This window comes from Schistocerca piceifrons, chromosome 7 (assembly GCF_021461385.2).
Source record: "Schistocerca piceifrons isolate TAMUIC-IGC-003096 chromosome 7, iqSchPice1.1, whole genome shotgun sequence".
Taxonomy (NCBI): domain Eukaryota; kingdom Metazoa; phylum Arthropoda; class Insecta; order Orthoptera; family Acrididae; genus Schistocerca; species Schistocerca piceifrons.
This window is the reverse complement of record NC_060144.1, coordinates 332590602-332612234: the sequence shown is the minus strand read 5'-3', so window position 1 is coordinate 332612234 and position 21633 is coordinate 332590602. Positions and strand designations below refer to the sequence as shown.

Here is a 21633-nt window from a genome sequence, read left to right as displayed (position 1 = left end):
AGTGTATGAAATCAAGTGTCTTCTGAACTTGCCAGCTTCTAAGGTAGTTCTTCACGATAGTACACTTCCATTGTCCTTTACAACGTATGTACAATGAATCACATTCTTTGAAACCAATGCTATTCCTTCATTCTTAAATAAATGTCGAAAAATATCTCTTTTTTTAAGCATTTATGACAGAACAATTAAGATACAGTAGTGCATCTGCTTTCCTATTTTCCCTTTCTCCAAGACGGTATGAACAAGAGTAAGCCGGTGAGTATACAGGGAAGTCAGAAACAGTCTGAAAAACTTGTAAGGGCGTTGCAAAATAGATTGTACTGATAAATAATAGATAAGAAAAAATTCGATACACGGCGCTGTTTCCGAGTTAGTTAGCATTAAGTTAGGCAATCGGGCCGTTGCGCGCCCAAATTCAAGCGGCCCTCCAGAGACGGTGTCGCCAAACATATTTTTCGTCTGATTTCCTGAAACCGATACAAAAATTGGGCATGGGACGGTTGCAAGGATCGAACCATTGCTAAAGGTTAAGCAGTCTCGTGCGCTTTCACCTACGCCATGAGAACAACTTACACTAATTGTATCTGGCGGACCGTTTGAATTTGCGCGCACAACGGCCTGATCGCCTAATTGTAATGCTACCTAATTCGGAAACATCGCATCGTATCGAATTTTTTTCTAAATAATTATTTCTCAGCACAGCCTACCTTTCAACACCCTTACATACTGCCGGCCGCGGTGGCCGTGCGGTTCTAGGCGCTCCAGTCCGGAGCCGCGCTGCTGCTACGGTCGCAGGTTCGAATCCTGCCTCGGGCATGGGTGTGTGTGATGTCCTTAGGTTAGTTAGGTTTAAGTAGTTCTAAGTTCTAGGGGACTGATGACCACAGCAGTTGAGTCCCGTAGTGCTCAGAGCCATTTGAACCTTACATACTTGTGAAACGGTTTCTGACCATCCTGTGTAATTCCTGACTAAAATCTTTTTCAGCAATTAGGACTAATGTTATTGTACTAAGCTAAGCACCGGAAACCTAAATTTCTTTTCGCTATGAAGCTAGCGCAGACACCAACTGCATTTATCATCATTATTATTATTATTGTTGACTAAAATACTTCGGACTAACACTCGACCGGCAACTAACATGGAAAACTCAGGTGCTATCATCCAACGGAAAGCTCACGACAATGTAAGACTATTAACTGGCCGAGGATGGGGATTGCAGCTGTCCACTATGCATCAAACCCACGAAACCTTCACCCCACCTAGCCTCCGCCATTGCTGCACGGATAGCCACTCCAGCAAAGTTGTATTACCCCATCTATACCGTTGAACTCAACGCTCAACGCCAGCTCTCCAACTTGCCGTATGTACCATCCTACCTTCCTCCCGCAAAGATCCTTCACCATCTCATCAAATTCCAACTTCTCCTCAATCACTCTGAACACCTCTTATCACACTACAACATCCGCAAACTTGACTCCAACAGTCCTATTGTTCCCTTCTAATTTCAAATCCTGGTATGCTGCTGCACTTTTATAGACACGTCTCATCAATCCTCTCCCAAGATAACTTCAACTGATTCCCTCTCCCAAACAATGAAATCTGCCCCGACATTTATCCATTCTACCAACACTAACACTTCCTTTTCTATTCCTCCCAATGTCACGTTTCCTTCTTTCCTCTCCATCTCTCTCTATCTCTTTCTTCTTCATGTTACGGCCCTTCCCACATACACTAATCTGCTACAGGGATGTAGCAGATCTGTTTCCTACTATCCACACCAAATAAACTCTTCTCCCTAGTTACAACGCAACGGACATGCGTCAACTGTTCATGCCCACACCTTATTAGCCTGCAAAATACCTCCCCCTCCCAAATATCCTTCCCAAATGAAAACCCTCATTTTAAATTATCACATCTTTACATCTTTCATTGTACGTGTTACGATTAGGATTTGACTAACAATAGAAAGCAAATAATTCAATTTTATATTAATAAGATCAACAAATTCATCTTTTAATTTTAGAAACATATGTAAATATGACATCCTTTAATTACATCGTTTCGTATATACTTATTTTTCGAAACCTTTTGTCTTAAGAGCGAGATATTTGTACAGATGATTGCCCACCCCTGCCCTTATGAGGCGAGAAGGCGAATTTGCAGTAAAGAAAAAATCGTAGAAATACAAAAAGATCAAAAGATCAACAAAACATCCCCCGTCGCCTACAGCAATCTTGCCCGTTACCTAGCTATACATTTGTTTTGTAAGTACAAGATGAGTTCCCCTAGGGAGCGCTTAATTGCCTGCCTAAACAACACGTAACACAAATCCACACACATTACGATACTGTAAATACTCATACCTCTCAGGAGATACTTGTCATTGCCCTTGCTGCAGATCAAGTCGTCGCGGCCGAAAAGTGCGTTTTATGGTTTTCATTCCAAGCCAATGCCATCTTTAGTCCGTTCTCCCGTTGATTCTCAATAAATAGATTGGATATGGTCCCTGGCCAGTAAAGAAGATGTGTGACAATAGAAAGTTAACAGATACCTATTCGACAACAATAGAAGCATGCTACAAGGAAATAACACCTTAGCAGCTACGCATCACGAGAAATGTAATGCTACCTAGATGTCACTGGTACACCTCACACTCATTTTTACTAACGACCATAAAAGTAACTAATTATTTGTACGCTTTTCTTCATTACTTTGCTGATATTTTAAAAAGTATTTCACACTTTGAAAAAATTATTGAATGTAACTATAAAATCTGCCGAAGAAGATATTCCTCCCGCGAATGTAGACGAAGAGCAGATTTCACTCCACTTAACAAAACTTCGACCTCTACCAATTATTACCTTCAGTATTGACGACAATGCAACGGATACCGCTTGCAACATGTGGCTTTAAATATGATTTACTCTTTGTGTGTCGAAGAAGTATGAAACTAAACGAACATAGGAAGTATGTGCCTGAGGCAGCGTGCTTTGTCGTGCCCCGCGAGACAACGCTTAAGTTAAGGGAACGCGGCTCAGCGTGCGACAATCCTCTTAGAGCGACAAACGCTCGTCACCTCGTCCGCCTTCTGGGGCTTCCGCACTTTCAGCAAAGGTTTGTCCCCTGTGAAATTGCAGGCCACAGTTTCCACTCCTACAACACGTAGCCAATACAGCAAATCCCCTCACTACGTATCAAGTGAATTGTTGACGACCACCAAAGCATGATTGCACTGTTTTATCAGGAGTATCCGAACACCTACAAGTGGACATTAATATGGCGTGTGTCCACCCTTCGCCACTACGACCACTAGAAACACTTTCAATGAGATGTCTGGAAGTCTGTGAAGTAATGTCACCCAATTCTTCCTCAAGAGCCGAAATTAGAGAGCGTCTTGATATTGGACGCTAGGGTCTGGAGCGAAGTCGACGTTCTAGCTCACCCCAAATGTGTTCCACTGGGTACAAACCTAGACTCTTGGCAGGCCAGTCCATTTTATAAACGTTACTGTCCACAAATCATTGCCTCACACATGCTGGTTTATGAGTGAGTGCTTTACCATGCTGATACAATCATAGTCTCCGAACTCTTCCTGTACTGTGTGCAGTACACAACGCCGTAAAATTTCTTACGAGCAATAAGGGTGCCACACGCTAACCACGAGAAACTTCCGTACCGTAAAGCCACCTATTCCTTTCTTCACTGTTGGCACTAGACATAAAGACAGGTAACGTTCTCCACGAAGTAGCAAGTGACTCATCACTCCACGTCACTCGTTTGCAACCATCCACTGCCTATTGGAATGCTCTTTGCACCACCTCAAGCATCGTTTAGAATTGACTACGGAAACGTGTCGCTTACGAAGAGCTGCTCGAACACTGTATCCCACTCCTTTTTAGCTCCGTCGGCACAATCACTGTGCTAGCTGGACTACTGTTAGCACTTTGGAACTCACGAGTGATTCCTTCCGCTGATTTCACGCAGATATTTACAACCATCCTCCGCAATGCGCCTAGACAATCCCTTCCCTTCAGTATGTGACATCTGCCTGATCTTTGTTTAGCTTTCGTTGTTCCTTCGAGTCTCCACTTCACAATCACATCGTCAACAGTCGACCCGGCCAGTTTCAGAAGGGTTGAAATGTCCCTGGTGTATTTGTTAAACAAGTGACATACAATGACTAGTCCACGTCCGAAGTCACTGAGCTCCTCTGATAGGGCCATCCTGTTGTTAACTGCTTCTCTACCGACATATGTTACATAACTACTAACAATACAATACACTCCGCCTCCTTTTGTACCGGCAGGTCTGCTTCTTGTAACATCTAGTGGCCAATTCCGCATTACATAATGGTGTCCAGATACTTTTGCTCATGTTATTTTAAGAACAATTTTAACATACAGACTGGTGGGGCGCTGTCCTTCTTCAAATCTTATTCAGTTTAAATTTACCCACCTCCGTAGACGGAGTCGTCAATGCACGCCTGTGCATTAGCGCTAGACTCGGAGGCAAGACGGTTCGAACCCCTCTGGTGGATGAAGTTTTCAGTGCCAGTATTTCGCAAGCAAGGGGAGAATTGGTGGCGCAAAGTACCTGGTCACCAGACTTCGCGTCAATATCCCGAATTAAGTTCCCCGCGTCTCCTCAATGTCTCGTGAAGTGAAGACATGTGTGATCCGTCCGTCTGATGGGGACGTCAAGCTCGGAAGCTCCCTTGGTGTTTTTCGAGAGGAGAACAGATATAACAATGTCGTATAAACCAGGCCACAGTGCCGGGAACATCGTAATTTGAATGGCGCTGCTATCACGCCAAACAGGGGAGCAGCTGCGACAGAAACATATTTGTTACGTAAACTCCAGATGTCGCTACTGTACAAAAGTTTGACATATGTGTATGTACAGTTAAGCGAAACTGCACAGTTAGGTAAAAACTATTACTGAACTGAAATGTGTTAAGCGTCGATACAGAAATAAAATTAAACACATACATAACATTAATAAGTTTTTTATTATTAAAAAATGGAGGCAGTGACAAATGTGATGTTGAATGCTATGCCGTTGGCTTTAGGAACCGCGATAACATAACAATGTATCATGGGAGGTAAGCAAATCACCAAATTATAAAATATATAATAAAAAGAAGCCAAACGAACAAATCCTAAGATCATAGTAAGTAATCTGCGACATCTATTGGTGTAGCCGTTCGCATGCAACTTTAGACAAGTGCTAATCGGAGGAACACAGCCGCCAGCGTGCCCCCTCGGACCTCGTGCTACCTCGCATTAAGGAAAGGACCAGAACGCACTGTGTATGTGTAGATCACACTCTAGTTTCGAAATGATACAGTACTTTTCGCACTACTTCTGAAACATCGTATGTAAGGTTCGATGAACACGGGCGAGTACTTTATTTAATAATAATCTGACGGAAGATAGGACACCAAGAGAATGGAAAAAAGTATTATAATTCCAGTGTATAAAAAAGGAGATAAACGAGTGTTATATAATTACTGGAGAAGTATCTTGCTCGATACCACCTTAAAATTGCTATTAACAGTAAGCAGACGTAGAATACAGAATGTTATAGGTATAGCAGAAGAAAAGCAAATATTCGGGAAAAACAGGAGCAAAATACATTGTATTTTCGCTCTAAGACAAATTGTGGAAACATACATACTACTTAATAACACATCCTCTTATGTTTCATTGACTTGTCAAAAGTCATTGACATGATTAGAAACAAGGATATGATTCAAATCTTAATTGACAAAAGAGAGCGGATTAACAGCTGAAATTATAACAGAGAAAGCACGTGCTCGCTGTGCCAGAAGTCGTTTCAGTACACATACGGCGATATCGCAGCATAATGATGCACCAGTATTAGATTGGAAGGTAACTAGTATGGATGTGGGCAGAGGAAAAGCAGGGTTTTGCACTCTTTCACTCGTTAGTTCATGGCCGCTGAAAGTTGCATTTGTGGCACTGTTTATATATTTAAGAGAAGATGAAACTAAAGTTTTGTAGCGAATCCCTCACATAGGTTACCTGATAACATGCAGCTCTCTTCTTACAAGGGGAACATAACCATCTTACCCCCTCCCCCCCCCCAACCCCTCAGATTCAGGTCACATGGCCCAGTGGACAGACTGTCAAAAACTGAACACAGATCAAGCATGACAACAGGAAGAAGTTGTACAGAACTAAGGAAAAAGAACAAAATACAAAGGGTAAATTGTCTAAGAATAACAAGTACAACATAGAGCAGTTCTAAAGAGCAACGGCGCCGTGGTCACGTTGTCGGACTGCCAAGTGGGCGAGTCGTATTCAAACCTGCCTCGTGCCATTTACTTTTTTTTCCACAATATTATGAACTGTCCGTCCCGTCATTAAAATGTTTGTTCTCTTTCTGTGGTCTTAGCAGTTGTCGTACTATACATTGGTTATAGATTATGAGTCATGCGATAAGAATACATTGCCGTCGTGATGATACCGTATAGCAGTCTCACAGGGAGGGGGGGGGGGGGAGGGGGACCGGGTCTGAACTATGTTACAACAAAGGAATTCGAGAGTCAAAACTTCCAAAACGAAACCTCGAAAACGTTAAAAACATGTTTTGACAGAGAAAAGAGTAACTGTATGATTGCGAAACTGTTGCGTTTACTTGTTGCAACTTATGTCACAAATTATTACGTTTTCTTCATTTCCTTGGGAGTCATCATTCACATTCATACGAAAACCTAACCGGGCAAGGAAGCATTTGTCCCACTTAACAGGCGTACAAATTAGATACTCTGGTAAGAGTTTCCCATCATATGACACACGTACGGCTAATGCCGTATATGACACACCAGACGTGTTTTCCGTTGGAGGATTCACTTGATCTGTCGCCTTGACACAAACGTTTGCGGTTCCCATTCGAAAGCTTCCTTTCGGCTGGTAATACAGTAGTTGTGTAGAATCAACTGTCATTACATGTCCCTTCCTTACATCTCGCTTTGCAAAAGGACATTACAGCAAGACACAGACGCAAATTTGAATATAGCGAACAGCGGAGAAAAAAGTTTGCAACGGGGAGGTTTTAACACGACTCGCCCGCTTGGCAGTCCGGCACCGTGGCCACATAATCGCTGCGCCGTTGCTCTTTTAAGGTGCTCCACATTGCAGTTCTTGTTCTTCGACTGTTCACTCTTTCTATTTTGCACTTTTTTTCACTGTTCAGTACACCTTCTTCCCGATTTCATGCTGTATCTGTGTTCAGTTTTGACGGGCTGTCCACTGGGTTCAAAATGGTTCAAATGGCTCTGAGCACTCTGCGACTTTACATGTATGGTCAACAGTCCCCTAGAACTTAGAACTACTGAAACCTAACTAAACTAAGGACATCACACAACACCCAGTCATCACGAGGCAGAGAAAATCCCTGACCCCGCCGGGAATCGAACCCGGGAACTCGGGCACGGGAAGCGAGAACGCTACCACACGACCACGAGCTGCGGACTGTCCACTGGGTCCTCGTACCACTAAATCTGAGGAGGGTGCGAAGGGGAGTTTCCCGCAAAAAAGCGCGAGGAAACACTGCTAGCTGCGCCTCGTGATAATAAATTGCTTGTATACATAGATGAATTATATAATAATTCCAATCCCAAAGAAAGCAGGTGTTGACAGATGTGAAAATTACCGAACTATCAGTTTAATAAGTCACAGCTGCAAAATACTAACGCGAATTCTTTACAGACGAATGGAAAAACTGGTAGAAGCCGACCTCCGGGAAGATCAGTTTGGATTCCGTAGAAATACTGGAACACGTGAGGCAATACTGACCCTACGACTTATCTTAGAAAATAGATTAAGGAAAGGCAAACCTACGTTTCTAGCATTTTTAGACTTAGAGAAAGCTTTTGACAATGTTGACTGGAATACTCTCTTTCAAATTCTGAAGGTGGCAGGGGTGAAATACAGGGAGCGAAAGGCTATTTACAATTTGTACAGAAACCAGATGGCAGTAATAAGAGTCGAGGGACATGAAAGGGAAGCAGTGGTTGGGAAGGGAGTGAGACAGGGTTGTAGCCTCTCCCCGATGCTATTCATCTTTCAACAAGTTCGAGCACCTGTTCATAATGCACGGCCTGTGGCGGAGTGATTGCACGACAATAACATCCCTGTAATGGACTGGCCCGCAAAGAGTCCAGACCTGAATCCTATAGAACACCTTGGGGTGTTTTGGAACGCCGACTTCGTTGACAGGCCTCACCGACCGACATCGATACCTCTCTTCAGTGCAGCACTCCGTGAAGAATGGGCTGCCATTCCCCCAGAAAGCTTCCAGCACATGACTGAACGTATGCCTGCGAGAGTGTAAGCTGTCATCAAATGTTCAAATGTGTGTGAAATCTTATGGGACTTAACTGCTAAGGTCATCAGTCCCTAAGCTTACACACTACTTAACGTAGATTATCCTAAGGACAAACACAAATACCCATGCCCGAGGGAGGACTCGAACATCCGCCGTGATCAGCCGCCTTAGACCGCTCTGCTAGTCCCGCGCGGCAAGCTGTCATCAAGGCTAACGGTAGGCCAACACCATATTCAATTATAGCATTACCGATGGAGGCCGCCACGAAATAGTAAGTCATTTTCAGCCAGGTGTTCAAATGGTTCAAATGGCTCTGAGCACTATGGGACTTAACTGCTGTGGTCATCAGTCCCCTAGAACTTAGAACTACTTAAACCTAACTAACCTAAGGACATCACAAACATCCATACCCGAGGCAGGACCGTAGCGGTCGCGCGGTTCCAGACGGTAGCACCTAGAACCGCTCGGCCACTCTGGCCGGCCAGCCAGGTGTCCGGATACTTTTGATCATATAGTGTATGTCACATGTAGGCCATCTCTCTCTTTTCAGGACAGAGTTGGAAGACGCCATATTCGGATTTCTTTCCAAGCCTATATTTGGTACGCTTTACAACTTACATGCTATGACTAAATACTAATGCGAAGCACCAGCAATTTGAGCATCTACCGAAAACGGATTGTTATTCGTATGATTTGTTACCACAAAATGGCGGGAAACATATTAGTGGTTAAAGAATTTTCGTATTTTGATCTTTTCACATTATGACTTGCGTTTTATGAAAAATATGTCGTTTCGCGTCATTGGTATACTGAATATCCGTCAAAAGCGCGTTTTTCTTCGCACGATTTTTTTATAATTAAATGCTAGTCAAGAACATATCGCCAGCTGAAATCTTCAGGAGATCGTAACTTACAAGACACGACAATGCATTACGGAGAGACGCGGAGTTACGAAGCGGTGTGTGAGGCGTGTAGCTGGATGGTGTCTCGCAAAATCCAATTTTTTAGTCATATTTGCCTTTTCTAAAATGTTCTGGGTCCTTCTTACTAATTTAACAGAAGTATGTTTTGTAGTGCTCGATATTATGTAAAAAAATGCCAAGAGAGCTTGCAGTAAGATATTTTGCACTTCCTTCTTTCACGGCTTCTGTTTCACACGTTCTAAAGATTCTGGTACTGGATAGAAACAGTGATGAAGTAAGGATGACAACAGGGTTTCACTAAAAATTGAGGCTAGTGAAATACTTATTTATCTTATGTGGTACACTATTTTAAATCGTAATGATGTTCTTACCGGCTGGGCATGGAACTTTTCTTAAGGGTTTATAATATGTTCATGAATAATGAAGTTTTTATTCCTGTAAGAATGAACAGCATGACTATCATACGGACAAAGGAGAAATTGCGTTTTAATAGCAGTAACGCAGGAATTTTATTCCCGTCCATTTAATAAACTAACTGTGTGCTTTAAGAGCCAGATACAGCTAATAGCTGCAAGCTGGATCGTTTCTGAGCGTTCAGGACCACGGTGGAGATCAAGACAGCGCGTCTGATGTTGAATACTGCGGATAGTGTGACGACGGCATGCGAGAATTTCGCGGGCGTGGAATCTGAAAGTATTTCCTTTTGCGTTGTGATGCCGCCACGTTTCAGTGAGGCGAGAAACGAAGTACGGCACGCCGAGGCACCTATCTGCAGCTGGGCTCGCAGTCCTGGTGGCGATCAGTCGGCGAGGCGTGGCGGCCGGGAGATGGCGACCGCTGGACCGCTGGCAGGTGACCCAGTTCCCAACGCTGGCGGCCGGCCCGGCCTTACGCGAGCTCAGCTGGCGCGCCGCCGCTTTTACGTGTACATCGATACGGGTCGTGACACGGAGGACGTGGTTTTATCGCAACCCGAGTCAGACCCGGCAACAGTTTTGTCGAAGTCGCAGGTAGCACTTGCGTAATTATTTCTGGTCGAGAACTGCACTAGGTAAAAGTAACACTTCACTTAATGTAATGGAAATACTTGCTAAGAAATGGAAATACATGCTAAGAAAATAAAATAAAATGGCTCCACTGTAAAGCCGTCCTCTTACGGGACGCGAAAACGCACGTGGGCGGGGAGCTAGTGACGTCAGAGCGTGCAATTCCACGTTCCACTACACTGCGGAGCGTGAAATAAAAAATCTACCATGACTGATTTTTGGCTCGTGGAGAGGAAGGCAACCAATGAGATGCGACATTGTTTTACGTCACAAGCGGAACGAAGGAGCCGCCATATTGTTCCGAGTGAAACTACGTATTTCGTTGGTTTGCTTTCTCATACAGTGTGCGGTATGAATATAAGGTGCTCCAGCAAACTGAGGCTCTTTCGAAAACGCCTAGGTTTCGCTACTAATCTTTGCAATACGATGACTACATGCCCGTAGGTAACGGCTTTCTGTAGCTGATGTTCTTAGTGCTACGAAAGTACAGCGAACCGTTTTAATGCTACGGCACAATGATGATCTATCTAAAGCGCATCTTTTCGGTACAGTTTGCATACTAAATATCAAATAATGACATTTGAATATACTGTCTTTACACAGTGTTATAATGTTCGGGAGAAAAAACTGCCATGTTGAAGCCGTAGCTAAGTTGATAGCGTCGTGAGCTGTTTTCTATACGATTCTGGGTCTTTCTTGTTAATTTAATAGAAGTATTACCTGCCGAAGTCGATAATATTTATTATAAATGCTGTATTTGTTGGAATTCTTATTGCATAGGCTAACGACTGGAATGTTTTCCCTGTGACCAGAAATCTTAAAGTGACTGCCAGCCCATGCCATAAAATAAAGACGAGGCACACTGGAAGTTTTTGCTATGACGACACTTTCTGTAAAATACATATTACTATCTCTGGACTGACTCACGTTTTTATCTTGCCGGTAAATAATTTTTCAGTGACGGTGAGCAGCTTCGAAAAAAATCTCTTCAGTTCGAATGAAATTACGAAATGAATCTCGATCTTGAACTAAATGTGATGATGTACGTTATTTTAGGTTGTTGGTAGTCAACGAATCAGCGAGAGTATGGATATTATATATGTACAAATTGATATTAGAAAAAAATGACTTATATACTAGGGTTGGAACTTTAATAGTGGCAACTATTTATTTACAGCTCGTACAAAATAAATAAGTGTTTCAAAGTTTTACTGACCTTCAAAGTAGTCACCAGCATTGTGTATAACCCGTTGCCAGTGACGTGGAAGTCGTAGGATGCTCTTAGCAGTTCCAGTTGTGTTGACAGTTCGAGGGTCGCGGTCTATTGCCCGACGAATTTGTAGCAGTTCTAAAGCGAATGCCGTGAATTGTTTCCTTCAGTTTAGAAATCGAGTTGAACTCACGAGGGCTTAACTCAGGGGAGTGCAGTATGTGGTATAGCACTTAGCAGCCCGATCAGTTCAAAAAAATGGTTCAAATGGCTCTGAACACTATGGGACTTAACTTCTGAGGTCACCAGTCCCCTAGAACTTGCCATGATCGAGGCAGGATTCGAACCTGCGACCGTACCGGTCGCGCGGTTCCAGACTGTAGCGCCTAGAACCGCTCGGCCACTCTGGCCGGCCCCCTATCAGTCAAACAAATCAGTGACAGCCTGCACTGTACGTGCTTGAGCATTGTCCTTCAAAATGATGGTCAGGTCCTTCAGAAAGTGTCATCACTTCGGTCTCTGAGGTGGTCGTCGGTTGTGTTCCAAAAATGAACAGCATAGAGACAGAAGTGATGACACTTTCTGCAGGACCTGACCATCATTTTGCAGGACAATGCTCAAGCATGTACAGTGCAAACTGTTACTGATTTGTTTGACTGATGGGGCTGCTAAGAGCTATACCACCTACTGCACTCCCCTGACTTAAGCCTTCGTGAGTTCAACTCGATCTCTAAACTAAAGGAAACACTTCACGGCATTCGCTTCGGAACTGCTACAAATTCGTCGAGCAACAGACCGCGCCGCTCGAACTGTCAACACAACTGGCACTGATAAAGAGTATCCTACGACTTCCACATCGTTGGCAATGAGTTATACACAATGCTGGTGACTACTCTGAAGGTCAGCAAAACTTTGAAACACATATCTATTTTGTACGAGCTGTAAATAAACAGTTGCCTCCAAAGTTCCAACCCTCGTATATTCAATTCAAAACTGAAAATAGCATGGCAGTTCAATTGAGTTAAATAATAACTTCTACTGGTATGTATCTCAGATCGTTGTACTGCGTTATGTGGTTTTCCTTTACCAGCAATTCACAGTTCAAGCCATACAGTCTACATACAACCTTCTTCGCGATTTTTTCCGCTCTTTTCCGACAATCGCTAGGAGAGTTGGCGCAGTTATTTGGCGTGCATGCATTTTGGTAGAGAACCTGTGTGGTCTGCGAGCCAAATAAAGCCGACAACGGCCGCTGGAGAGCGCAAATCACGTTAATCAGCTCGTTTCGTGTGCCGTCGGCACTCTCTCTCTTGACGTAGGATGTTCTTATCCGCGTACATGTTCACGTTAACTGCCTCGTGCAGAGTAATGACGGCTTAATTGACCAGTTGGTACAATTGCATTCAGCATCGAAACCCATCCAGTCCAGGACATTAACGGGATATCCTAAATTTCTATCATTTCACACATTAACTTGTCGATTTCTTTTGATTTAGTTTTCGTCGTATACCATTTTTTGTTTCACATCAAGATCCTTTCAAACTTACCTATTTCTTAGTTTCTTGTCGTGCAGCTGTAGTGGACGTCGGTAAAGTAATCCACCTTTCATATCAAAATTTGCAGTATTCTTCACATTCAGCAGTGTGGAAAGACATTTATATGCCATTTCAAAGCACTAGCTGCAGCTAGAATACAAAGTGAGGCGCAAACGATCCATTCACTTTCTAGCCTGCCTTGTGTCAAAATTTAGATTGTTCCTACGCACGTCTATTGGGTGTGCATCCACTGTCACAGCACCTTGCGTTCCATTCTTGTTTACAGCTCAGTGACCTGATAACTAAGCGCTCTATTGACACCGTCAAGGATATTTGTGAAAATGCACCTTACTCTAATTCTTGTTTCATGAGCAACGTTAGCGCGTCCACGCTACTTCCAATTTTTTACAAAATATACAATAACTTGTGTATGTAACACCGAGTCACAAGAATTTCAGGATAGCAGGCTGGCGTCGTATTGTACTCACCTGCTTGTGCATCTCGACGTTTAGGCCGTACGACATCTCGTAGTACTGAAAATGGAAAGCAAACAATATATATTAGAGTATAGATAACCTTCGAAATAAAACAATTACATGAATGAGAGAACAACTCGCTGTTCACAGCAACAATGAAAACACAACCACCATCATAACCATTTACACTGACGGAAAAAATTTTCGACGCCAAAAAATAATTAATATCGAGTAAAGAAATTTCGGGAATACGTTTGTCTGGGTAACATATTAACGTGGTTAACATTGCAAGATAACATATTAATGTAAGCACGAGATAAGCCATTGCAAATGGGTAATGCTGGTACATTAATAACCGGCGTAACCGTAGAATTGTGAACGCAAGCACGCAAACGTTAATGCTTTGTGTTGTACAGATGCTGGATGTAATTTTCTTGGATAGAGTTCAATGACTGTTGCACTCGGCCGGTAAGTACAGGGATGGTTATTGCTGGTTGTGGATGACGTTGGAGTTGTCGTCCGATGATGGCCCACGTGTGCTGGGTTGGATGCATATCTGGTGATCGAGCAGATAAAGGCAACATGTCGACACTCTGTACAGCACGATGGCGGCATGTTGGCGAGCGTTATCCTGTTGGAAAACATTACCTGGAATGCTGTTCATAAATGGCAGCACAACAGGTCGAATCACCAGACTGACGTACAAATTTGCAGTCAGGTTGCGTGAGATAACCGCGAGAGTGCACCCCAGACCATAGCTCCAGGTGTATGTCCAGGGTGACTGACTTGCAGACAGGTTGACTGCAGGCCCTCAACCGGCGTCCCCCTACCCAACACACGGCCATCTCTGCCACCGAGGCAGAACCAGCTTTCATCAGAAAACACGACAAACTTCCATCCTGCCCTCCAATAAGCTCTCGCTTGACACCACTGAAGTTGAAAAATGACGATGGTTTGTGGTCAGTGGAATGCACGCTACAGGGCGTCTGGCTCGGAGCTGTCCTTGAAGTAACCGATCTGCAACAGTTCGTTGTGTGACTGTGATGCCAACCGTTGCTTAAATTGCTGCTGCAGATGCAGTACGATGCATCACAGCCATACATCGATCACGATGGTCTTTCCTCTTTGCAGTGCCACGTGGCCGTCCGCAGCTCCGTCTTCTTCCGATCGCACATTCTTGTGATCACTGCTACCAGCAGTCATGTACAGTAGCTACATTCCTGCCAAGTCTTTCTGCAATACCTCTGAAAACACATAAGGCATTCTTGACTAACATCAACTCCCCACGTCAAATCTCAAAGCTAACTAATTCTCACGATTGTTGCAGCGTGTTGTTGTTGTGTTCAGTCATGAGACTGGTTTGATGCAGCTCTCCATGCTAATCTATCCTGCGCAAGCTTCTTCATCTCCCAGTACTTACTGCTACCTACGCCCTTCTGAATCTGCTTAGTGTATTCATCTCTTGGTCTCCCTCTACGATTTTTACCCTCCACGCTACCCTCCAATGCTAAAGTTGTGATCCCTTGATGCCTCAGGACATGTCCTACCAACCGATCCCTTCTTCTGGTCAAGTTGTGCCACAAACTTCTCTTCTCCCCAATCCTATTCAATACCTCCTAATCTTCAACATTCTTCATATAAAGCAAATCTGATTTGCTTCCTCATAGAGACGCTACTAGCGCCACTCTTATGTGACTGGCGCGATATCTGATAAGATATATCTCAGGTGTGGAAAGACGTCCACTAACTTTCGTTTATGCAGCACAACTCCTTCTTGGTGATGCGATTTTTTTCCGTCAGTGTATTATTATTACAACTACTCTAACTTGAGCTACTTGTGATACTACATTTACTTTGTAAAATCATCCAAATTTAATCTCCAGATCGCTTTCCTTTGCTTCCACATGACCGGTTTCCTGCCAACTTCCCATCTTCAAATTATGTCTTAAGCTGAACACTAACCCGCCGAATACGTAACTGAAAGTTCACTGTCGTAAGTCAGTGAAAGTGAACTTTCAGTTACGTATTCGACGGGTTGTTCTGTAACTATAACAAACTGCCTGAAGATAGGTAGCTGGGCCGAAACTTGTCATATGGAAATAAAGGAAAGCGATATGGCGACTGAATTTGGACAACTGCGGATATTCCCTGAAGAGGAATACGTCTAGTCGATATCCTGATTGCAGTACCCCGTCACCACATACGCCACTACGGCCAGGTACTAAATTCCCCAGTGCGACGAATTAGTTACTACAGCAATCATCAAAAATATCAACACAAGATTTATACCCCACTCGTGCCTTTATTCTGCCGCTCTTACAACGTAGTAGAGGAAATATAAAGACATAAGGCTCTACTGCAAGCAGTTATTCGACTTGGCCTTGATTGATAGAATTGTTGGATGTCCTCCTGAGGGATATCGTGCCAGATTCTGTCCAATTGGCGTGTTACATTGTCAAAATCTTGTGCTGGTTGGAGAATGCTGCCTATAAAGTTCCAAACGTTCTCAATTGGGGAGAGATCCAGCGACCTTGCTAGCCAAGGTATGGTTTGGAAAGTACGAAGGCAAGCAGTGGAAACCCTCGCCGTCTGGAGGCTGGCATTATCTTGCTGAAATTTAAGCCCAGGATGGCGTACCATGAAGGGCAACTAAACGGGGCGTACAATATCGTCGAGTTACCGCTGTGCCTGTGAGTGTGCCGCAGCTGTCAACCAAAGGGGACATGCTGTGAAAAGAACTGGCACTCCTGGTAGTAGGGCCTTATTGGTGGGCGACAATCAGGCTGGTTTCCCACCTCTGTGCGTGGCGTCTCCAGACATGCCTTCGCTGGTCATGGGGCTCAATTTGAAGAGAGACTTATCACTGAAGACAATTATACTCCAGTCAATGAGATTCCAGACCGAAGACGTGTTTAGAGATGCCTCAGAGAGCGGTAGGCTGGCAGCCTGACTGTCGCCCGCCATATGGACAGGCGGCTAGGAGTGATGGTCTGAGGTGCCATTGCCTTTGACAGCGAGCCCCTTGGCTGTCATTAGCGCACCCTTACAGCACAGCGGCACGATTCTACGCACTGCTCTTGCAAGCCATTCAGGGCTTACATTTGAACATGATAATCCTGCCCGCACATGGCGAGATTTTCTCCTACCGCTTGTATTCGCGCTTGGCAAACCCTACCTTAGAAAGCAAGGCCGCCGGATCTCTGCTCAATTGAGGGCTTTTGGAGCATTATGGCCAGGGCCTTCCAACCACCTCGAGATTTTGACTGTCTAACGCGCCTATTAGACAGAATTTGGCACGACACCCCTCAGGACGTCGGACATCTCTATCAATCAATGCCAAATCGAATAACTACTTGTGTAAGAGCTAGAGCTGTAACATGTTGCCGTGTCACGAGGGGTACTCGAACAGGAAGTCTTGGTCGTAAGGTCTTTCCTCGTAACCTCCTTATTACAGTCTGATCGGACACAGCGGCTCCAGTGGCCCTTCTGAGATCAGCTTGCAATGTTCTGGCAATATCCATACGACACCACAATGCAAAGATGGCCAGATATAGGTCGACACGTGGGCTTGTAATGCATCGGCGACCTTTTCCAAGCTGCCTTGCGTACTGACTTGTACAAGCTATTGATGGCACATGGAGAGGCACTGGCATCTCCAACAACCTCCCTTGATTCTTTTTGGATCAAACAGACCCCCCTTGTAACTTGCACTACATTAAGATATCGCACTGCAAGTGCTTGGTTGAATACAACGATCAAAGATGACAACTGCCATCTGTGTACCTCACTAGGAAACACTGGGACACCGGTACACACTTCTTCTGGGGGACTCCTGATACTGTAATACGTAACACAGCCGATAGACGGCAAATGACCTTAGTTGTTTCATACGTTGAAAGTGAAGATCTCAATAAAACCAAAACTACCGCCTGCATCGAAATATATCTACCACACCGGACGTTGATACACGTGGTCCTCTAATTCAATTGATTGAGGAAGTGAAATACATTTTTCTACTGGCAGATGGCGTAATGATTTATTTTGCGCCATATCAGGTTATTTAAATCCACTGATTGTTAGTTTTGATTGCATTATTTAAAAAAAATATCGGTTTTACGAGCCGCATTTTGCGTCTGAGAAGAAGTCTGAGAAGGTAGAACTAAGTACTAGTTTATTCCAACATACGGCTTTTACTTCAAGCGTATATTGGAGTGACAATGTTAGAATGTGATTAGCCGCGCGGAGTGGCCGCGCTGTTTGAGGTGCCATGTCACGGACTGCGCGGCCTCTGCTGCCGGAGGTTGGGTTCGTCCTCGGGCATGGGTGTGTGTGGTGTTCTTGGCATAAGTTAGTTTAAGTAGAGTTTAAGTGTAGGGACTGATGACCTCAGCAGTTTGGTTCATTAGGAATTCACTCACATTTGAACATTTTGCGATGATTAATCTGCTAATTTACCAGCTGTGCAAGACTTTAATTAACTCGAAAAATACTTCTAGAACAGGCTTTAAGTATTTATCGTTTAGAATTACTAGAAAGTCTCTGGGTTATAGATTTTAATGTACCGGCGAATTTTTTCTAGTACGCAGTGAGATGTATATGTACGACAAAAAAAAAGAGAATTTCCGTTGCATATATGCGAGGTTTTTGATATCGGGCCCCTATTGATGGACGTTTCACCTGGATCGGAATGGGATTATTCTTTGAGTGTCCAGAAGGGAGAGTGAGGAACAGATACAGGGTGATTAAGGTGCCCCTACCGCCGTCGTCTTATGCAACCCGCAATATTCTCCCGCTCGCTTGGCGCAAACTATGGCCTATGAACAGAACCTTTCCTGTACAAAAGTCCCCTTCAGACGCACTTCCACCCCTCCCTTCATCCCTCACCAGTCAGGATTTCTAGTATATTGTTCGTGGCATTCGCTGTACAAAAATTTCCGACTACAAGAACCATTCCTACATACGACCATTTTTGCTCTCTATCGATTGAGCTATTACGCCACCAGCATAGCCGGTCTTTTCGTCAGCATAATTAATTTAAACGTGCCGTGACAATGAAAGAAAAAAACGACTTTTGTAAACGTTACGCTAAAACTAATTACACTAACAATTCGATCCGAAGTTAACCCTTACAAGCACAGTAGTTTCGTACTCAGAAGGCCTGACATAATGCAACGATGTAATTGTTTACTTTATGATACTAAAATTCACAAAATTGTATGGTAAAATTCACACAAACGTCAATTTTAAAATCTGTAAATTTCCGAATACAAGAACCATTCCTATATACGACCATTTTTGTTCTCCGTCGATTGAGACGGTGGCTTGATAAGGCCAGTCAATGAAGATCAAGAAAGGTCGAATTTGGGAAATAGTTCGCGCAGTCGCAAATTTTTGTACAGCAATAGAAGCAGTGACATAAGCAATAAACTAGAAATCCTGACGGATGGGGGCTGGTCAGTTTTTTTACGTTTTTCTTGAATGACTCGAAAATTACGGCCTCTAGCGAAAACGTATACCAATACAAAATTTAACTACATTAAATTTCCTACAAAACTGGGTCCTATTCGTTTCTTCTGTAGGACTAATAGTTTTCGCGTAGTGAGCGGGAGGATACGAAAATCTCGCGCGTGGTTTTGAAAGGCCAGATATAACATTGCGGGTTGCAGTAGAGGCTGCTGAACCACCCTGTATACTGCCACAGCACCCCAAATAGAAGAAGAGCCACACAGGGTAAACTAAATTAGATTATTGCGAAGAAACACTCACTAACCTGACGTCCAGATAGTAAAAGCTTTGGCTCGTAGCATTTCGAGACAGTTTTCTAATCTTTCGCTAATTGGCGTGCACACAATTTAAGTATGTGGTTTCGGTCCCTGTAGTACCTGCGCTGAGAAGGAGACGGACAATGAGGTGACAAAAGTCATGGGATAGCGATAGGCACACATACAGATGGCAGTAGTATCGCATATGCAAGGTATAACAGGACAGTGCATTGGTGGAGATATCATTTGTACTCGCGTGATTGATGCCAAAAGGTTTCCGATGTGATTATGGCCGTACGGCGGAATTTAACAAACTTAGGCAATTCAATATTCCGAGATCCACAGCGCAACATCGACTGCAGCGCCTCTCCTAGGCTTGTGACCATATCGGTTAGACATTAGATGACTGGAAAACGATGGCCTGGTCAGATAAGCCCCGATTTCCGTCGGTAAGAGCTGATGGTAAAGTTGGAGTATGGCGCAAAGCCCATAAAGCCATGGACCCAGGTTGTCAACAAGGCAAGGTGCAAGCTGGTGATGGCTTCATAATGGTGTGAACTGTGTTTACATGGAATGGACTGGATCCTCTGGTTGAACAGAACCGATCATTGACTAGAAATGATTATGTTCAGCTACTTGGAGAGCAATGGCAGCCATTCATGTACTTCATGTTCCCAAACAACGATGGACGACAATAGGCCATGTTACTGGGCCATAGTCGTTCGCGGCTGGTTTGAAGAACATTCTGGACAATTCGACCGAATGATCTGGCCGGTGAATCCCCCGACATGAATCCCATCGAACATATGTGGGACGTGATCGAGAAGTCAGTTGGTGCACAAAATCCTGCACCGGCAACACTTTCGCAATTACTGACTGCTAGAGCGGCAGTATGGCTCAATATTTCTGCAGGCAACTTCCAACTACTTGCTGAGTCCATTCCACGTCGAATTGCTGCACTACGCTGGGCAAAAAGGAGGCCAACACGATATTAGGATGTATCCCATGACTTTTGTATCTCAGTGTATACTGCCACAGCACCCAAAATAGCAGAAGCGCCACACAGGGTAAACTATGTTATCGTGAAGAAACACTCAGTAACCTGACGCCTAAATAGTAAGAGTTTTCGATCGTAGTAATTCGACCCCTGTTTGCAAACACTTCGCTTTGTGGCTTGCACACAAGCCAAATGTGTGGTTTCGGTCTCTGTTGTACCTACTCTGAGAAGCAGACAAGACTTTACGGGCTACTCGGTGCCACCGTAGATCCAGCTGGCAGAGCCAGGAAGACTGTCAGAGGGAGACACGTAGCGGCCGGCCCATCAAATTACGCCGGCAGACGACATCCAGCGGGAAGCGCATCGGCTTACCTGCCGGGGGCGCGCCGCCGGGGCTCCAAATTAGATTTGCAACCGGCACGGGGTGGGCCGAGGCGGCAGTCGGCGAAGGGGAGCGTGGTGCAATACGCGAAGAATGTGCAGGCAGTCCGTGTCCGCTTCTGTGCGCAGCAGCGCACTCTGTGACAGGGGAGGGCTCACTGCCCGATTGTGTCCAATGCTGTGAGGGTTCTCATTACGCGATTGAGCTGTTGTCGAAGATGAGTACTTTCACTGACGGCCGCCCGAACAGACAAGTGAAGTCGGCTTTGCTTCATTAGCTTTTTGTAGTACTGGCGAGGCTTTGAGCTTGACTCGTGTTTTGTTATTGTCCATCTCTCACGAGGGGATCTTCTTGCTGATATGGTTGTTCAGTGTGTCCAGTGTCGCTAATTAAAGCTTCTGTAAATCAGCGGTAAATTATGTATAGAGCAACGAGTTATCTCTGGAGATTTTTGCCACTTGACCTATGAGAACTGTCACACAAAGCAAGTGGCATAAAATTGTCACATGCAGTTTCGCAGTTAGTCTTTGTAATCTAGCGAGATGCAGAACGATTAGCACAATATCGGAATACAGGCGATGCATTCGCATGTCTGGAGTCGTGAGAGACACGGTGCATTATTTGCAAATACGAGATCTAGACGCCTAGTTCGGCGCTGGAAGTAGGGTGATGCAGAAATCGCAACTTTGAACGCTAGGTCCGAGATTGCAATGGCAGTTGTATTGATATGTCCGGAAGAACTGACACCATGCGGAATCGGCAGCTGTGATAGCTATGACGTAAATTGAAGGTGTAGGGGAAGACGTAAAAAGGAAAGAGAAGAAACTATTGATATCAGCTGCATCGGGAATTTAAGTAGAATCTGTGGTGACGAGTCAAAATGTGAGCGACACTGGGATTCGAACCCGGGATCTCCTGCTAACTAGTCACTTTCGTTAACGTTTTCACG

At 44.3% G+C, this 21633-nt stretch overlaps 1 protein-coding gene across 1 annotated transcript in view; it reads right to left on the bottom strand.

Moving 5' to 3' along the window:
* Positions 1-21633, bottom strand: part of LOC124804704 (protein groucho) — a 721164-nt gene that overhangs the window by 216621 nt on the left and 482910 nt on the right. The window contains exon 4 of the mRNA XM_047264963.1: positions 13556-13600. Coding sequence (XP_047120919.1) covers positions 13556-13600 — 45 coding nt within the window. The remainder of the gene's footprint in view (positions 1-13555; positions 13601-21633) is intronic.